The sequence below is a fragment of the Tasmannia lanceolata genome, unplaced genomic scaffold (genome assembly GCF_043159265.1).
Source record: "Tasmannia lanceolata isolate RefF3 unplaced genomic scaffold, GAP_Taslan_0.1 ptg000037l, whole genome shotgun sequence".
NCBI classification, from domain to species: domain Eukaryota; kingdom Viridiplantae; phylum Streptophyta; class Magnoliopsida; order Canellales; family Winteraceae; genus Tasmannia; species Tasmannia lanceolata.
The window spans coordinates 809,440-829,494 of record NW_027518714.1 but is presented as its reverse complement, the minus strand read 5'-3'; the positions used below and the strand labels follow the sequence as shown (position 1 = coordinate 829,494).

General features: G+C 41.2%; 1 protein-coding gene and 1 non-coding gene across 3 annotated transcripts; both read left to right on the top strand.

Annotated features, from left to right (window-relative positions):
- Positions 1-939: 939 nt before the first annotated feature.
- On the top strand, positions 940-18,334 carry LOC143862187 (callose synthase 12-like). Of its 2 annotated transcripts, XR_013240206.1 has the most exons (3): positions 940-6,521; positions 17,865-17,918; positions 18,040-18,334. XR_013240206.1 is itself a non-coding variant. In XM_077373193.1 (2 exons), the coding sequence occupies exon 1, from the start codon at positions 1,200-1,202 to the stop codon at positions 6,513-6,515; it is 5,316 nt and encodes a 1,771-aa protein (XP_077229308.1). In that variant the 5' UTR covers positions 941-1,199; the 3' UTR covers positions 6,516-6,521; positions 18,040-18,334. The 2 variants fall into 2 exon arrangements, 1 of the variants encoding a protein (XP_077229308.1); XM_077373193.1 differs by lacking the exon at positions 17,865-17,918 and having other exon boundaries at positions 941-6,521.
- LOC143862781 (small nucleolar RNA J33) lies at positions 4,147-4,226 on the top strand. Its single transcript, XR_013240490.1, has one exon. It is a non-coding gene; the product is annotated as a small nucleolar RNA J33 (small nucleolar RNA).
- Positions 18,335-20,055: the final 1,721 nt, after the last annotated feature.

Sequence of the window (20,055 nt, the reverse complement as noted above, 5' to 3'; positions counted from 1 at the left end):
CCATTATTTATATTTCTAAGTCACTTTTTCAATCAATGTTTAAAGAAAATTTGTAAGTCATAGGAGTGGGCATAGGGGGAGATGTATGTGAAGTCAAGATTGTTGATCCGAGTAGAATATCATTAGGCCACCCACACGACCTTGGTCCTAGTAAATAACATTCTATATGTAAGGTAATTAGGTAAAGGATTGCAAAAATCAATTGTTTAGTTTTGGTAAACGAGGCTTGATTGATTAAGGGCCTAGGATCATCTTACCTCGTAATTTCAGGTATTTTCATTTTCTTCTGCTCCGATTCCAGGGTTTTAATGGATCAAAACCTCTTTTTTCTTATTTTGAAAAATTTAGAGCAGCAAAGCGCTAGATTTTGTTCATCCGAGGAGAGTTTAATTGATTTTCTGAAACCTACACACCCGTGTCTGTGAGACGAGAGCTTCAATTTACCTCAGTAATGGCATTTGCAATCCTTCTTAAATTAAATTATGAAGCGTAATAATCACAACATTACCGTTTCTGGGAATTTTCTGTTTGCCCCAGAAAGTCAAACGAAACACTCATTTTCTCCCTAGAGGGAGCTTCCTCATCTCAATCTGCCATCTGTCAGGTTCCTATTATTTTCTTGGCTTCTTATATACAAGCGGGACCCACTCCGATCAGACGATTGTATTTGTAATCCTCTAATCTGTGGTCGTGAACCCAGTCTATTTTCTGACCGTCCATTTAACGTCTGCAAATTAGAGGGTTCAGATTCGTCTGATGCAAGCGTGTTTTGATCCCACCCCACCTCTCTCTCTCTCTCTCTCTCTCTCTCTCTCTCTCTCTCTCAATCAATGAAGTCTCCTTTCCAATAAAATAATCCTATTTCTGTCCCTTTGAATTGAAGATATTTATTATCTTACCCTACCAAAAAAACAAAACACGATGCTTTGTTAGACCAAATCTCTGACTCTCTCTCTCTCTCTCTCTCTCAAATAATCCAACGCGCGAAGCTGCTTTTATTTTTATCCAACCCTAACGGTATCTTCAAAGCTGCCCTTTTCTTTTCTTCTTCTGCTCCCATTCGCTACTGTTTTTAAATTCCCATTCGCTACTCTGATGCTCACTTCCCCATCATCTCCCTTTTTTCCTACCTCGCATGCACCTGGAGTAGAATAAGGAGAAGAAGATAGAAAGAAAAACTCGTCCTTGGATCCCATGCCATGAGCCGGCGGCCGCGCCAACCGCAATCCCATGGCTCGAACCATCGCGCCTCCGATGGAGCCGCCGAGGAAGAGCCCTACAACATCATCCCGATCCACAATCTACTGGCCGACCACCCCTCCCTCCGGTACCCGGAAGTCCGGGCCGCCACGGCCGCCCTCCGTGCCGTCGGCGACCTCCGCAAACCCCCATACGTCCCATGGCGCGAAGGAATGGACCTCTTCGACTGGCTCGGCTCCTTCTTCGGCTTTCAGCGCGATAACCTCCGTAATCAGCGTGAAAACCTCGTCCTCCTCCTCGCCAACGCCCAGATGCGCATTCCTCCCATTGATAACATCGATACCCTAGATCCCGGCGTAGTCCGCAATCTCCGTCGCAAACTCCTCGGCAATTACTCGTCCTGGTGTAAATACCTCGGCCGGAAATCCAACGTCTGGATCTCCGATCGCCGGGAAGATCACCGGAGGGAGCTCCTCTATACCGCCCTCTACCTGCTTATTTGGGGCGAGGCTGCGAATCTACGCTTCATCCCTGAATGCCTCTGTTATATTTTCCACAACATGGCAATGGAACTCAACCGGATCTTAGAAGACTACATAGATGAAAATACAGGCCGGCCTGTAGTCCCTTCCTTTAGCGGAGAGAATGCTTTTTTGCTCCGTGTTGTGACTCCCATCTACCAAACCCTAAAAGACGAGACTGAGAGAAGCCGGAACGGTACTGCGCCCCACTCTGCGTGGCGGAACTATGATGACATTAACGAATATTTTTGGAGTCGGAGGTGCTTTGATAGACTCAAATGGCCGATCGATCTCTCCAGCAATTTCTTTGTTGCTTCCAATCGGAGACAGGTTGGGAAGACAGGGTTTGTGGAGCAGCGTTCTTTTTGGAACATCTATCGGAGCTTTGATCGCCTCTGGATCATGCATATTCTTTTCCTCCAGGCTGCCATTATTGTGGCGTGGAAAGGGGAGACATACCCTTGGCAGGCATTGAAGGACAGGGGTGTTCAGGTTAGGGTTCTCACCGTTTTCATCACTTGGTCTGCTCTACGTTTTGTTCAGTCTGTGCTCGATGCGGGCATGCAGTACAGCTTGGTGTCGAGGGAGACGGCGTGGCTCGGAGTGAGGATGGTGTTGAAGAGTATGGCTGCAACTGGATGGACCATCGCTTTTGGCGTCCTCTATGGTCGGATCTGGTCTGAGAGGAATCGGACTAACAGGTGGTCGGCCGAGGCCAATAGGAGGGTGGTGAATTTTCTCGAGGCCGCGGGGGTTTTCATACTCCCTGAGGTACTGGCATTGGCTCTCTTTATTCTTCCATGGATCCGGAATTTACTCGAGAAGACGAATTGGAAGATCTTGTATGCCTTGATGTGGTGGTTTCAGACCAGAACATTTGTCGGTCGTGGTCTCAGAGAAGGGATTGTGGACAATGTAAAGTACATGCTGTTCTGGATCATGGTGCTGGCTGCGAAATTCTCATTCAGTTACTTCCTCCAAGTCAAGCCCATGATTGAGCCGACGAAGGCTATATTGAAGATCGATATTATTCACCATAAATGGCACGAGTTCTTCTCGAACACGAACAGGTTTGCAGTTGGGCTGTTGTGGTTACCAGTAGTTTTGATATATCTCATGGATTTGCAGATCTGGTACTCGATCTTCTCTTCTGTCGTTGGGGCATTGGTCGGGTTGTTTTCACATCTGGGTGAGATAAGGAACATCAACCAATTGAGGTTGAGATTCCAATTCTTCGCAAGTGCAATGCAGTTCAATTTGATGCCAGAAGAGCAACTACTAGGAACAAGAGGGACACTTAGGAACAAATTCAGTGATGCCGTTCGTCGGCTGAAGCTGAGGTATGGGTTGGGACGGCCTTATAAGAAGATTGAGTCAAATCAGGTGGAGGCAAACAGGTTTGCCTTGATATGGAATGCCATAATAACCACTTTCAGGGAAGAAGATATTATGAGTGACCGTGAGGTGGAGCTTATGGAATTGCCACCCAATTCTTGGAATATCAGGGTAATCCGATGGCCGTGTTTGCTTCTCTGCAACGAGCTGCTACTCGCTCTCAGCCAGGCGAAGGAATTGGATGCCCTGGACAAGGTTCTTTGGCGGAAAATATGTAAGAATGAATACAGGCGCTGTGCCGTTGTCGAAGCTTACGACAGTATCAAGCACTTATTGCTAGTGATTCTTAAAGATGACACTGAAGAGCGTTCCATTGTCAGAAACTTGTTTGTTGAGATTGACGAATCACTTCAGCATGAGAGGTTTACACAAACGTACAAGATGGAAGTGCTGCCAAATATCCACACCAAGCTGAATTTCCTCATCGATCTTCTGACCAAAGAAAAGAAAGATTTGAATAAGTTGGTGAACACATTGCAGACACTCTATGACATTTGCATTCGAGATTTCCCCAAGATGAAGAGGGGCATCGAGCAGCTGAGGCAGGATGGGTTGGTGCCTCAAAGGACAACCGTGACCGGGTTGCTGTTTGAGAATGCCGTCGAGTTACCCGATGTTGAGAACACGGCCTTCTATCGGCAGGTCAGGCGTTTACACACGATTCTCACCTCAAGGGATTCAATGCACAATGTTCCTATGAATATTGAGGCGAGACGCCGTATTGCTTTTTTCAGCAACTCTTTGTTCATGAACATCCCCCGTGCTCCGCAAGTTGAAAAGATGCTGGCTTTTAGCGTTTTGACCCCGTACTACAATGAAGACGTTCAGTACAGCAAGGAGCAGCTGCGAACCGAGAACGAAGATGGGATCTCTACCCTGTTTTATTTGCAGAAGATTTATGCTGATGAATGGACGAATTTTGTTGAGCGCATGCGCAGAAATGGAATGGTTAATGAAGAAGAGCTCTGGTCTACCAAGCTGAGGGATCTCCGCCTTTGGGCATCATATAGAGGTCAGACTTTGTCTCGTACAGTAAGGGGGATGATGTATTACTATAAGGCTCTTAAGATGCTGGCCTTTCTCGATTCTGCGTCAGAGATGGACATTCGGGAGGGGTCAATGGAACTTGCTTCTGTTGGTTCGATGAGGCGAGATGGCAGCATGGACCGCTTGGGCTCAGTCAAGTCTTCACGAAGTATGAGCAGAGAGAGCAGCGGGGTCGGTTTTTTATTCAAGGGGCACGAATATGGGACTGCTCTGATGAAATACACCTATGTGGTTGCTTGCCAGATATATGGATCTCAAAAAGAAAAGAAGGATCCACATGCTGAAGAGATTTTGTATCTTATGAAAAACAATGAAGCCCTCCGTGTTGCCTATGTTGATGAGGTCCATACGGGGAGGGATGATGTGGCATACTACTCCGTTCTTGTGAAGTACGATCAGCAGTTGCAAAAGGAGGTGGAGATCTACAGGATCAGGTTGCCTGGGCCTTTGAAGCTCGGGGAAGGCAAACCGGAGAACCAGAATCACGCCCTTATCTTCACGAGGGGTGATGCAGTCCAGACCATTGATATGAATCAGGACAACTATTTTGAAGAGGCCCTCAAAATGCGTAATCTGTTGGAGGAATTCCCAAGGCACTATGGTATCCGAAAGCCAACAATATTGGGGGTGCGAGAACATATCTTCACTGGTTCTGTCTCTTCGCTTGCTTGGTTCATGTCTGCACAGGAGACTAGCTTTGTCACCCTTGGGCAGCGGGTTCTGGCGAACCCCCTAAAGGTGCGGATGCATTATGGTCACCCAGATGTGTTCGACCGGCTGTGGTTTTTGAGCCGTGGAGGTATTAGTAAGGCCTCTAGGGTGATCAACATCAGCGAAGACATCTTTGCTGGCTTCAATTGCACACTGCGTGGTGGCAATGTGACACACCACGAGTATATCCAGGTTGGTAAGGGACGGGATGTTGGGTTGAATCAGATCTCCATGTTTGAAGCCAAGGTTGCTAGTGGTAATGGGGAGCAGGTGTTGAGCAGGGACGTCTATCGGTTGGGACATAGGTTGGATTTCTTCCGAATGCTGTCGGTATACTACACAACTGTGGGGTTCTTTTTCAACACTATGGTGGTGGTCCTGACTGTCTATGCATTTGTCTGGGGTCGCCTCTATCTGGCTCTCAGTGGAATTGAGGGTGATATCGTCGGAACAGCCAACTCTACCAACAATAAGGCGCTTGGTACTGTCCTCAATCAGCAGTTCATCATCCAGCTTGGTCTGTTCACTGCCCTTCCCATGATTGTGGAAAATTCTCTCGAGCATGGATTTCTTCCTGCAATTTGGGATTTCTTGACAATGCAGCTACAGCTCGCATCTGTTTTCTATACTTTCTCGATGGGAACTCGTACTCATTTCTTTGGGCGGACAATTCTTCATGGTGGTGCGAAGTATCGAGCGACTGGTCGTGGTTTTGTTGTTCAACACAAAAGCTTTGCCGAGAACTATAGGCTCTATGCTCGTAGTCATTTTGTGAAAGCCATCGAGCTAGGGGTGATATTGACAGTTTATGCTTCACACAGTGTCGTTGCTAAGTCCACCCTTGTGTACATAATCATGACAATCTCAAGTTGGTTTCTAGTAGTATCGTGGATCATGTCACCCTTTGTATTCAACCCATCTGGTTTTGATTGGTTGAAAACCGTATATGACTTTGATGGTTTTATGAACTGGATCTGGTATCGTGGCGGGGTATTCACAAAAGCAGATCAGAGTTGGGAGACCTGGTGGTATGAGGAACAGGATCATCTGAGAATGACTGGTCTTTGGGGGAAGTTATTGGAGATAATTCTAGATCTTCGTTACTTCTTTTTCCAGTATGGGATTGTATACCAGCTTGGCATTGTGAATGGAAGCACCAGTATTGTGGTTTACCTGATATCTTGGATCTATGTGGTTGTAGCCCTTGGGATTTATATGATAGTTGCGCATGCTCGTGTGAAGTATGCCGCAAAGAATCACATCTACTACCGTGCTGTTCAGTCCTTTATCATCTGCCTTATGACACTAGTATTAGTTGTCTTGCTGAAATTCACTAACTTAAAATTTATTGATCTGCTTACGAGCCTGATGGCATTCATACCTACTGGTTGGGGAATGATATCTATTGCCCAGGTAATCCGGCCTTTCCTGCAAGCCACAGTGGTATGGGATACTGTGGTTTCTGTGGCTCGGCTGTATGATATACTGTTAGGAGTGATTGTTATGGCTCCCGTGGCACTGTTATCATGGATGCCTGGATTTCAGTCGATGCAGACGAGGATCCTTTTCAACGAAGCATTCAGTCGGGGTCTACAGATATCTCGTATTCTCACAGGCAAAAAATCTAATGTTGATTTATGATCTGAGGTAATTTTTCATCTGTAGTATTTTGATATCTTGTTTTCTGAAGTTTGTTGTGACTTCTTGTATGTATATTTTTTGTTCTTTTGACTGATTCAATTGCATTAGTTAGTATCAATGGTGGTTATGATGTTTTTGCATGTGAATAATGCAATTTGGTTGATGTACATTGCCTTTCTATTGTGAGATTGTCTTGTTCATATGACTATTTTGGGCCACTTAGTGTTTGTAGGCTAAACCTGTTGCTATCTAAGCAGTTGATTTCTGTTAGTGATGTTCAGCACATGTTTTAGGACTGTTTCAAACATGGCGAATCAACTAACAACGGGTTTGGCAATTTTCGGTTGCAATGCTTTTTGATCAAGCTCTCTCCAACTTGATTTTTGAGGGAATTCATGCAAAATATCACCTGAAATGTTACCTGAACTCTAGGCAAGTTTTCTAAAATATCATCTGAAATGATGGCCTTGTTTTATGGAAAAAAGGTTGATTCTTACAACACTTTTCTAATCATCTCAATTCAAATAAACCAAGAGCAAGCTACATCAAAAGGTAGCTGAGAATCAAGAGCTCAAACAAGAAATCTGGAACAAAACTCTGTAACAAATACGTTCCAATTCTCAGGTCATTTGGCTGTAGCATATGCTTGCCCAAAGTTGAAGTGAATCCTTGTTCGTAGCCTTTGCAAATTATCCATCAAACTAAGAAGCCACTTGCAAATGATTTGCATCTAAAGGCTCAGTTAAAATTCATTGGATGTTTCATCAAATGAAGAATACTTCACTGAAGTCAAGATCAGAGCACAAGAAGGTAGGCTTCTAACTTGTATTTCGTAACAATCAATCCAGAACTTCCATGTCAAATTGAACTGAATAAAATTCAGTTTAGGGGGCTGTTTTCATATCAAACCACATGTTCACTGCCTCTGATAATACCCAACATGCAAAGAATCTTATAGGTTTCTGTAGCTGATCTACTAGAGCTCAATTACAAGTTTTATACAAGCTTTAGGTGTGAAATAGTTTTCACATGCAATTCAATCACCTGTTGAAATAAACTTAAACAGCCTTTGGACATTAAACATGGATTTTACTTCAGCCTTGCATCTTGCCATTTAATCCAAATATGAGCCATAGGATTCTGCAATCTTGCTGTGATTTTCCACTCAAAACTTGAGTAGCGCTCATTTCAGTTGTGGTTTAAAACAAGCATAGAATTGAATGATATAGATGCCTTAAGTGCTAATTTCTGCACTTGTCCAAGGAACCAAAACAACAAACAGTTAGTGGGCATTATTTCCTTGATTCACCACAATATCATGAGAGTTCCTTTTAACCGAGTGGATCCACAACATGCATGCACAAGCAGAAGCAAAAGTCATTCAATCATCATGCAGAAACCAAATCTTAGTGCTCTGTTTTGTCAAAAACCTTAGTGCCTTTAACATCTTATTAAAGGAAGTCATGAAGACCAATTCAACCAGACACTATGTACGGCTTAGCCTCTCCATTAAATCATATATTATGAAATAAAAGGCTCTCAACAACAGAAGCTTTTGTTCATGAAATTTGAGGTCAGGAACCCAGGGGAAAAACCGTATAGCCACCAATCTCCCTTTAAAACATGATAGCTACATACATAAAAAGACCGAGATCATTAAATTTCACCTCTGATTGGACTTGGATGAAAAGGTGACCTCATTACATTTTTTATTCTGGGTTTCCTCTCAGATCATATGGCAACAAGGTTTGAGATTAGGATCGTTCCTCCGATTGAAATCGAATGATCTCAGAATTTCTGAGCTAGCTTCAGAGCATTTAAAATGGAGGTTCAAACACATCAATGAAACATCATTCATAGAGGATCTGATTTTCTGATGAAACCATGAATATAAGTATGCATCTTGCTCATAGTTACCAATCAAAATTTCGAGGCATTTTGTTAAGTAAAGACCTAGATGGAAAAAGCAATTACAGAATTTAGGGGTTTGCTGAAAAGGACTTCGTGGAAACCCATAAAATTTTCCACATATCTTAGCTCACATTTCCAGCAAGGGCATCAATACGGAAAGAGCTTCCAAAGAAAATTTTCAACAAAACCGAACCCCCAATTCCCAGGACTGTAAGAATTAGGAAATTCTGCAGGCCTAGGCTCTGACACAACTTTGATGATGGTGGACGCGGAAGCATTCTTCGTGTTCTTGAATTCTTGAACATGTCTTCAAGTGAGGGGACACGAGAGATCACTTCAAATGTGGAGATCGGTGATGGATTCTTGAATTCAACAAGAAATAAGAGAAAATGGAAGATTTAAAAAAAAAATATATTAGCACTCTAATCTTCAATTTCCAAATCATAAGGAAGAACAAAGGGATACAAAAAGAAGAGAAAGCCCTCTCTCTCCAAGTCTCTCCAGAAGAGAATTTCGACATTCTAAAATCAAGCAAAACTAGTTGCAAATGAGGGGAAGGGCCTTGTATAGGCAGCCCATTCATACAATGTAAAAGTAAAAAATACCCCTAACTAAGCCAAAAACTAAAAGGACAAGAAGGTACAAAATAACCAAACTACGCCTACATACAAGCAATGAAGAAAACAAGACAATAAACCTCCCAAACGAGCAAGCATGGGCTCATGTAAGGTGTCTAGGGGATGCTCCTCCATCACCCCTCCCCCTCTCGGAGGGGGAGGGGTGACGGGAGGGGGAGGCGGAGGGGTGATGGAGTAAAAAGTAAAAAATACCCCTAACTAAGCCAAAAACTAAAAGGACAAGAAGGTACAAAATAACCAAACTACGCCTACATACAAGCAATGAAGAAAACAAGACAATAAGCCTCCCAAACGAGCAAGCATGGGCTGATGTAAGGTGTCTAGGGGATGCTCCTCCATCACCCCTCACGCTCCCGGAATATTAAAGCTGAACTTTTTGTATCTAGTATGGGTAATTCGGGCCCAATAGGGGTGAGAGGTCTCCATAGAGATGAATTTGGCTTTACGGTTTGGGCTTTCTTTGGCCCTATTGGTATAAAAGATTTTAAAGAAGCGGAAGTGCTAGCTATCCGTCATGTGCTTTGACAGATAGGTAATCAAGACATTGACAACCTAATCGTGGAATGTGACTCTCTCAATGTGATCAGATGGCTGAATCATAATTGTTCTTTCCCTTGATGATTTGCCGATGCTATTGACCAGATTTTGGATTGCGTTGAGGGCCACCAAGTGAAGTTCCAGCATGTTTGGCTGTCAACTAATAGTGAAGCTGATTGTTTAGCTCGTTCCGAGGTAGATATGTTGAGCTTTGAGTTGTTTGATTACCTTTCCCTGTAAGGCTGATTTGGACTTGCCCTTGTATTTCTATTTGTGCTTGTTTCTTTTTTTCTTTCTTTTTTTATTGTTTTTAGCATGGGCGATGTTGGTCCTTCTGGCTTCCCCCTCTTGTTTGTCTTTTCCTTTAATACAATCTTGCCATTTCTCGAAAAAAAAAAGGAAAAGAAAAGAAAGAAAGAGAGAAAGAAACTTGGGGGGCTTAAAATTGCATGGATATCTTGTAAGTGAAAATTTAATTAAAACTGCATGGATATTAAAGCTTCCTTTAATATCAATGAAGCTTATATGCCTTGCTCCTTGTTTTCTGCTCTTTGTTACATCGGCATAATGGTCTTATTGAGTATGAAGACCACAGAACATTTGGCTTCCCAACTCAAATACAATGCTTATACTATTTGATATGTAATTACTCTCAAGTATAAATTTAAAAGTCAACAATGTTCATGTTTCGGTGTAGAGTAGGTTTGGAGGCTTAAAATTGCAGGAATTCTAAGAAGATGAAAATTCTTTTGAAAATGTTGATAGAGAGCCTCTATGCCATGTTGGTTGCTCTTTGTTATATTTGGGTGTGGAATATATCACGTGAGCAGGCAATTTCTTTTGAATAAATTCTCCGACTTTTTGTTGGATGGGTTTGTTGAGCAATCTCCTTTCACAAAAAAGCGTTGGCTGATGCGAGTTCTATTTTTGCACTTTGTTAGTAGCTTTTATCTCATCATTTTTATCGAATAAAATATAGTAATTTAGCATCATGCTGGTTCGTTTATGAAGCATGTGTTCATGTCTTAGTTATGAACACAGTTTCATTTGGTATTTTTTTTTTTTTGGGATGTATCAGTGTTTCGTCCGATTTGGTATTCTGTTTTGAAAGCGATGTTACAACAGATGAATTTTTTTTTTCAAGTAGTTGAGAATTAAAAAATTACAAAAAATAAGAAATTATTAGAAAAAATAAGAAGCCACTGTATCAACAAGATTTAACAAAAAGACACATTTATTACTTAAAAGATCAAATTTATTGCAATACATCAATGAAACTAAGAACATTTAATGATACACAATGCTATGTAGCTAACTATAAATATTCCAAATAAAAATAAAGATTGAATCGTTCAAATTTCTCACAATCATGTCCAATCTTGCTAACATAAATCATAATAAGTCACCTCCTTATGGCGTTCATAAGCTGCATCTACTCCTCGTCGTCATGACCAAGAGCTCCACGAACATCATCATCATCTTTGATGTCCTCATTTTCGTCGTGTATAGCAACAACAAGTTCTTCCACTTGTTGCCAACCTAAATCTCCAGTGGTGAAAATAATAGGATCATCATCTGATATCTAATCCATCATGACATCAAGTTTGTCTAGGCTACATCAATTGGGTGTTCCCCTCCGGCTTGCAAGATTTGATTGACGGATGGAAATGTATACCATGGGGCAGAAAAGGCAAGAGTTTGTGGTGGCTGACACTCATGGCATTCTTATGGGTCATCTGGAAAGAAAGGAATTCCCGAGTTTTTGAAGGGAAAACTAAATCTCCTCTTTTACTATTTATTCAGGTCATTACTCTGATTATATCTTGGGCAAGGGCACTCCCTTTATTCAGATTTGTGTCGGCCTATGACCTGTGGGAAGGGTGGACATTGGTCTGCGAGAGTCAGGAAACCAGGCCTGTTTTAACCCCTAAATGGAGCCCCCCTTCTGTTGGAATCGTTAAATTCAATTTCGATGGTTCCAGTATGGGGAACCCTGGACCAGCTGGGATTGGGGGTGTTTTAAGAGATAGTAACGGTGTAGTCCTCCAGGCTTTTTCGGGGCCCATCAGTAGGGCTGATTCGAACGAGGCAGAGGTCAGGGCAGTGCATCAAGGCTTTTTAAGTTTGTTAAAGGGGCGCTCAGTTAGATGTGTGGTGGAGGGGGACTCGTTGAATGTTATAAGATGGCTCAGAGGCTCGCGGGATCCCCCTTGGCGTTTTCTTCAATATTTTGATGAGATAAAGGACCTTGTCCAAGATATGTCGGTATCTTTTCAGCAGGTGAGAAGATCGGCTAATGAGGTGGCTGATAAGTTAGCAAAAGATGGAGTGTCAAATCAAGTTCTCACTCTTTATGATTTTCTCCCTCCTTAATTTCATCTCTCAGTTGTTGTATTTTGTTTTTGTTTCTCTTCTAGTTCTGTAAGGGGGACTCCCTCAGTCTTCTTTTTTATATCATACTACCATTCAAAAAAAAAAAAAGTTTGTCTAGGCTGATGGGGTCGCTAGTGGTTGATGATTTCCTCTGGAAATCACTAGTACGCAATTTAATAATTTCCAATAACTTTAAGGGGAATGCTAGCTATATACTAAGCACCCTTGCAAAAATCAGCTGCAAGGGCGCACCCATTGGACCCACGTCATCAAAGTGCAATTATTATTCCTTTTACATTTTTAGTGCTATTATACATGCACTTTGATGACGTGGATCCAATGGAGGCGCCCTTGCTGCTGGTTTTTGCAAGGGTGCCATTCAGTTTAGCATTCTTCTAACTTTAAACTTAAAGTGTGATTCATTCTTGAGAAGTGAGAACATTAATTGAAAAGCAAGGTCAAAAAATAAGAGATTTGATGGGTTCTTGTAGCCGTCATTTGTTTGCGAGGGGAAAGAGCCTACTCATTCGTTTGATCAGATTCGGTGTGGCTTTCTATCGCGTAAAAATCGGCTAGTTTGCGATATTCTTAAGGGGGTGCTCATATGTATCTTAAAATTGCAATAGATCACTTTAAACTCTGATTTCCACTCAGAATAAATAGTAGATATATTGTATCTCAAAATGAGCATTTTCTTGCCCACATTGCCAAGTCATATCCCATTTAATAGTTTAATATGCCTAATCCTGATTAATTTCAATATGGTGGGAGTAGGACTGAAATTGACCCCCCCCCGCGCCTCTCCTCTCCCTCCCTCCCTCCCTCCCTCGTGCACAGACCTGATCTCCCTTGTGATGATCTCTTCTCGGATGTCTTCTTTTTCAAGTCCTTGTCTCAAGTCCTCTAAATCAGGATTGAGATTCCACGACAGGCCACCTTGTTGGAAGCCGTTGCAGATATAATCCCCCAACATACAAAACACGAAGTTAAAAATCAATATCAACTTTTATGGAATAGAAAATTGATAATTGATTTCAAGGACGGGGAAGAGTGCATGATTTGATCTATCAAATCTCATAAAGTTCTAGTGAAAATGCCATCTCTGGTTGCTGTTGGGGAGTATGTTGAAGCCTGAGGATCTCTTGCTCAGAATTGGAACCATGGGTATGTGTGTGTGGGGGGTGGGGAGTTCTAGGTAGGGTTTATGTGTTCACAGGAAGAAAGGTTGGAAGGGCTCCCAAAGCTCTTTGGTAGAGAAGACGGGAGAAATGAGAGATTGGTGAGATTTTTAAAATCAAGGTGGTGGGTTGTCATGATTGTTTTTGTGGTTATTTGTCTTGATCATTTATACATGGCCATAACCTTTTTCACCGTTCTTTTGTGTAGTAGATAAAGCTAATTCTCTGGTACATGTTTCATTTTATCTCTTTTTTTGTTTCATTTTATCTCTTTTTTTGTCTTCCTGTTTCGACTCTTGTGGAGTTTAGCTCACTTATTGAACCTTTGTAGTGGGTAGAAAGCTTATTGAAGAGAGCACACAATTGGTATGCACGGAGAAGAAATTGACCCGGCCTTCATGGCAAGACATGATTGTCACATTTTATTTCCTTGTAAATTAGGGCTTGCTTGGCTTTCATCTGGGTAATGATTTCATACTCCAGATGGGCCATGGAAGAAGAGGAATGGGAAATGGCTGGAAACAAGAAAGGGGGCAAAGGAAGCAGAAGGATATCATGTACAAATTCTCACCAGAGGAATGGAGCTTCAAGCCTGCAACCAAGTCGATACTACAACTTCAGAAGAAGAATTCAATGCTGGATGTGGAGTAAAAGGAAAAGGGGACAGGGCAATTGGCCAAAATGAGATAAAATGACATATTTAGAAGCAATTAAAGCAAGGGGTTAGCCAGAGCGTAGAAAAGTCGATGTGAATGATGAAGGGGGTTACTAATCAGTAAGATTATCAGGGGTAGAGGTTCACGGATGCATTGACCGAATGGCAGAGGAAGTATGAAAACATATTGAGAATGATGTGCCCATGGAATGAACCTTAAGGATGAATATGAAAACATATTGAGAAGGGATGAGATAATTTGGAGGCAAAAATCAAGATCAATTTGGCTAAACGAGTGAGGTAAAATTTCACCTTTTTTTATAGAATGGCTAGTGTGAGGTGTACAACTAATGCAATAGATTGCTTAGTTCAAGGTGAAGAAAATTTAGAAGGAAAGGATATAAATAGAGTGATAATACAAGCTTTTACCTAGATATACTCCAAAGAAAGTTCTTGGAGGCCGAATTCAAGAGAAGCAGATTTCAAAAGAATACATCACGATACCCGAGAATGGTCAAAGAATGATTTTGAAGAGGAAGAGATGTGAAAGGTTATTTTTTAGATGTGAAAAGTTCTTGCCAGAAGGTTAAAGGAAGCTAAGGGAGAGGTGATTTCTCAGTACCAAGGTGCTTTTGTCAAAGGTAAGCTATTGGAGGCTTTAAGGCAAGTAGAAGAGTACTCACAATTTCGCACCTAAAATTTGCGGATGACATCCTCATTTTTCTAAATTGCAAAGAGGAGCTCAAAAAACCTAAAGAAAATGTTTCGGCGGTTTGAGCTAGTGTCAGGAAGATCAACCTAGCCAAAAGTATGGCAGTGGAGGAACAATGTTGAAGATAAAGAAATGGAGATTCTAGTCAATCCATTGGTGTAAACAAGGAAGAATTCTCATAATATATTTAGGCCTCTCATTAGGTGTGGGAATACCATAACATCCCTAGGGACCTGTTCATAGAGAGGATGGAGAGGAAGCTTGCTTCATGGAATAAAAGATGCTTATCATTTGGAGGGAGAATCACAGGTGTATTCATGTCAGTATTCAAGATTCCATCAAAGACAGCGGCAAGAATAGAGAAGCTACAACGTGACTGGGAATGTAGAGAAGCGAACATCAATTAAATGAAATCAAGTATCAAGTATGCAAATCAAAGAATCAAGGCAGACATGTGATAGAAAGCTTGAAGATGAGAAGCAAAGCTCTTTTAGGGAAGTGTTCATGGAGATATAGTGAAGAAAAATATGCTTTCTGAGTTATGGCAAGGGTTGGGGAGATTGTTGTGTGGGGGGGGGGGGGGGGGGGGGGGGGGTTTGGGTAAGATATTTAGGTACATGAGTAATTTTTTTGCCATGCATATGTAGACCTATATATTTTAGTGAACCGTAGAGGGCTAAGTGTTCGTGATTGCTATGAGAGAAGGTGGGATGGGTCCATCATTTGGGGAATAGTGTTTAGGAGGAAGCTAAAGCAAAATGAAACTGATAACCTCGCACGATTCTTAGGGTTTTTTTTATAAGATCCACCTATCTTCTCAAGAATCCAATAAGAGGATTTGGACATTGCATATTTGGATACTCAATGCTTGTTATCCGTTCATTCTTTCCTCCAAAGCCTCTCGAAAACGGGAGGTGGTAACTCACCTCTAGCTAAAGTATGGCAATTAGTTGCTCAACCAAGAGTTGTATCTTTTGCATGGACGATAGCGGCAATGAAGATTAGCACATGTGAAAGGCTAAAACAGAAGAGATCCTGATCAACAAGAAGGTGTGTGTTTGGATGCGGAGGAAACTCTAGATCTTATGATGATCCATTGCCCTCTAGCTTGGAAATTGTTTCAATCTTCAATGATAGGAAGCTTTAGCATATCATGGGTAGCCCTGGTCTCAATTGAAAGCGTTATCTTCAATTGTAATGCAGGTCGCTTTGGTAATTTAAAAAAATAAAATAAAAAATCCTTTGGAGTTTTCTTCCATTTGATTTGATTCAACACATTTGGAAGGAACAATAGGATCTTTAGTGACCACCATATTCTCACAGGGAAGCTATAAGTGGAATTAAAGTTTGATCCACTACAATGGGCAAGAATCAACAAGGTGATGACATCATTACCGACTCAAGAAAATTTAAGAAATTGGAGGATCATCATTTGGGAGAGATCATCACGCTCTTCTCCACAACCCCGATGGGAACCACCACCTCTTGATTTCAAAATGTTATAGTTAGATGGAAGCTCAAGAGGGAAGTTGGGCCATGCTAGTGGGAGGCATTTTTCAGTCCCGCTCAAGAATGTGGCTCAAATGAAGCGGAAGCAAAATCACTACTTTTTGGGCTTCAGATTTTCATATCATCAATGAATGGACCATTATTGACAGAAAGACTCTTCAAACGTCATCTCGTGGGGTTAAAGGAAATCACGTACGCCTTGGAAGTGAGCAGTTACCATATTGGCGATTCTTGACTTGTGTCAGAGGTTATTCCAACATTTCTTCATCAACCAAGGTTCGCAAATGAAATGGCGAACACTAGCTTGGGAAGGAGTAGAAAGGGCAAGCCTTGTAGTAAGAGATGCCTTGCCCTTTAGCTTTGTAATTTTTTTCACTGGGAGTAGTTTTATAGTTGCTGTAGTGGGGTTACCATATTGGAGATTCTTGACTTGTGTCGGAGGTTATTCCAACATTTCTTCATCAACCAAGGTTCGCAAATGAAATGGCGAACACTAGCTTGGGAAGGAGTAGAAAGGGCAAGCCTTGCCCTTTAGCTTTGTAATTTTTTTCACTGGGAGTAGTTTTATAGTTGCTGAAGTGGGGTAGCTTGTCCCCCTTTAATTTGTACTCTTTGTTTGTTATTGGAATAAATTAATCCCTGTTATCGCTCAGAAAAAAGTCTAGTTTCTCATGAATTTATGTAAAATTTGTTTGGAAGGTGTATCAGTTTCTTTGGTAATGGAGTGGGGAGGTATGAGTTATTGGTTTTCTTTCTCCTCTTTTTTAATGTTACATCCACCCTCGTTCGTGCATTCTTTGTACACTTTTTCTAATCATTTTTATAAATATCTTTGACCCTCAAAGAGAGAAAAATAAAAATAAACTGGTGCATGGGTACACCCTAACTGGAACAAACATCTATTTGTAATCTAGCACCCATAATTGTTAGTCATGACCTCCCAAAAAGAACAATGCTTGGAATGGTGCCTTAATAGAGGTTGGACTTTGATTTTCGACCTCCATGTGGTCTTCTACAAGTGGACATGCTTGCTCTAGAATAGGTGGTGTATTCTTTTCGAAAAGCATGGTGTTTTTTGTATTCTTCATCTACTTTTAGTTGTGGTCATAGTTTCAAACATCCATGGTTTTCTTGTGGTCACTTATTGCCCATGCTTCTATGTGCTTCTACAGATTTATGCTCTAGAATTTTAAATTTTGATGCTCATTTCCCAGACAAAATAGGGATGCTTCTCTTGAGTGAATGTGGCATGCATACTACAATGATCGTGGTGTTGATTCCGTGGCATATGGAAAACTTCTTGTTACTTGTATGTCCTTCACGGACAACTGTCTCCTGTGGAAACCATGCTGTCGCCTATTTTCTTGAGATAACCCACCATTTGACTGTTAATTTATTGGATGATAAGAAGTATTATCATTGCCTTTCTTCCTCTCATATCCTGAAAGAGGTACAAGTGACACAGTTTCTAATTGTGAGCTTATGTTGGGTAAGCTATCTGCTCCCTTATTAGGTTTTGATATTGTATTCTCTCACCTCTCTCCACTATTTGGTGTTGCCACCCGGTTTTTAATTCATTTATCAACGGGCTGGATCCCCTATGTGAAGTTTCAAAGTGACATGGTTTTGGTTCCCTACATTTTTTTTTATCTTGCTCTTGGATCCACTTACCATTGCTATCAACAACTCTGCTTTCTTGCTGGCTAAATGTCTGCCTAAACTTTTGAGACACCGGTTCGAGGGAATTGTTTAGTGTAGAGGCAATATCTTTATATATGAATGGATTGTGTGGATGTAATATGGTCTGATATTGTTAGTTTCTTGTATAATTCATAGATATGGCTTGATATACACAACTGTACTGCCCTCTCCAATGCATATCACATCCCTGTACGTGCTCTCTTCCACATTTATCATATACCTGTACTTCTGCATTATTTTTATGTGTACTTTTGGTTATATAACTTGTATCAACCACTGTTAATTCTGAGAATTATGCTATTTTTTGCAGATTCTGAGATGGCATTTCTTGGGGTTTGGAATGGTAGACTATTGCATTCCTTCACGGAATTGTGTGTATCATAGAGCTGCTTCCTTCCCTGTTTCTTCAGTGTTCTCCCATTGCCCCTGTAAGTAGCGTATTTACCTATGTTTTCAATTGAGATTACTTTCACATTGTAATTAGCTATTGATAGGCCTTTGCTATTGTTCTTGTCTCATAATTGAACACTTCTATCTGTTGATATATGCTAAACACAGTGTAGCAGTCAGAAATATTCTTAATGTGATCATCTTTTCTCTGCAAAGATTGAGCTAGAGTCTGTAATCTGTATACTTGGTATGCAAAATTTGCTAAATTAAATGAAAGAAATCAGGAAGGAAAGGTTTGTTGCAACAAGCATGCTGTTGTTGGATGTGGGAAGAGGGGGCTATTTAAAATGGCAATGGAAGGGTGCAGCTCGGGTTGATTTTTTGGATTCGGGTTGAGCTTTTACCATAAAATCGGTTCAGGTTGATTCCGATTCATTTTTTTAAGCAAAAGCTCAAGCCGACCCGACCCAATTTGCACCCCTTGGAACAACCTTGAAACCATTAACTGCGTGCTTGGTTGTATAACACGGGCTATATAAGCAACCGTCTGGTTTTTTAATGCCATTTCAGGCCTTTTTCATAAAATTTCCGGATTGGTTTGGCCATGTTTGGTCATCAACAGAAAGGAGTGTCAAGAATTGAAATATGAGTGAACCCCCCTATTTGAATCTATACACTCAAATAAGACTTACCTAAACAGAACTCAAATTCTAAATCAGCTAAGATCTGAAGTTTTAAAAATTGCAAGCGACTATCATTCATTCACTTGTAAGCCTGGTCTAGACAATTCTTAAGGTATATTACAAGCCCCGATCCAACAATTGGATCAATAGTTATGATCATTTGAATTCCCTTCTTTTGATACCATACGTTTAAAAACTATTACGCACCTTTTAAACTCTCAATGATAAAAGAGATTTTTAACCATCTACTATAGACAGGTCTCAGATGAATTAAGTGAACAAGACAAAATCTGATCCTGTGTGGCTACTCTCACATGCAGCAGCCCAGGCACGCGCTGGCCCGTAGCAAATCCCTTCTATCATATAAAGTTCTACCCTAAAAATCATCTCCTTCGGATGATCTTAACACTCTAATTCATATATAAACTATACCATATAGAAATCTCGATAGATCAAAGAGTTCGGATGATCCGATAGAATGATTTTTTTGGGACGATGTATTTACGATGGGGCCTAACAATTGAATGGTTTAGATCTTTGAACAAGGTGGACCCACTATATGTAAAAATAAAAATAAAAATTGTATAACTCATATTTATTAGAAAATTCATTGCGATTCCAATATCCAAACAGTTGAGTAAATAGGCCATTCCTGAATGAGGTGGATATGGGGATGACAGATTTTGCATTGGAGGTGAGAACGACCTCTATATATCGTCAACCCTCCTTCGAATTCCACCATTTTCCACTCGACCTAAGTTGGGACAGGTCGACGGTGCCCCCATGCCTTGTGTTGCTGGAAACCGAAGCCCGGCAACACATCACGACTAGAAATCAGATGCCGACGAATGTATTGACCATTTGGCAACACATCACGACTAGAAATCAGATGCCGACGAATGTAGTGACCAGAAATGGTCGTACACTCGTACCCTTTTCATTCGTGTCCTCCGATTTCACTTGCACCATATTAGTACTCATGGAGAAGCAGCAAGTATAATAGGTAAATGAGTTCGGATGAAGAAGAAGCGAAGAACGAACGAACGAACGAAGAAGAAGAATCGAACAAAGAATTAGACAAACAACGATATAATGAGTATTTATCATTTTTTTTTTAAAGAGGAAATGAAGTATGTGCGCAGCTGCACAGATAAGCTATCTGCATGGCTGCACAAACTATAGTGGGGGCCACATTTTTGGGGATCCAATGTATTCATTTGGAGGGCCCTTTCATGGATAGGGTGTGTACATAA

Excerpts from the sequence above, each read along its gene's own strand:
- LOC143862187 (XM_077373193.1), top strand. The coding sequence starts at position 1,200 with ATGAGCCGGCGGCCGCGCCAACCGCAATCCCATGGCTCGAACCATCGC.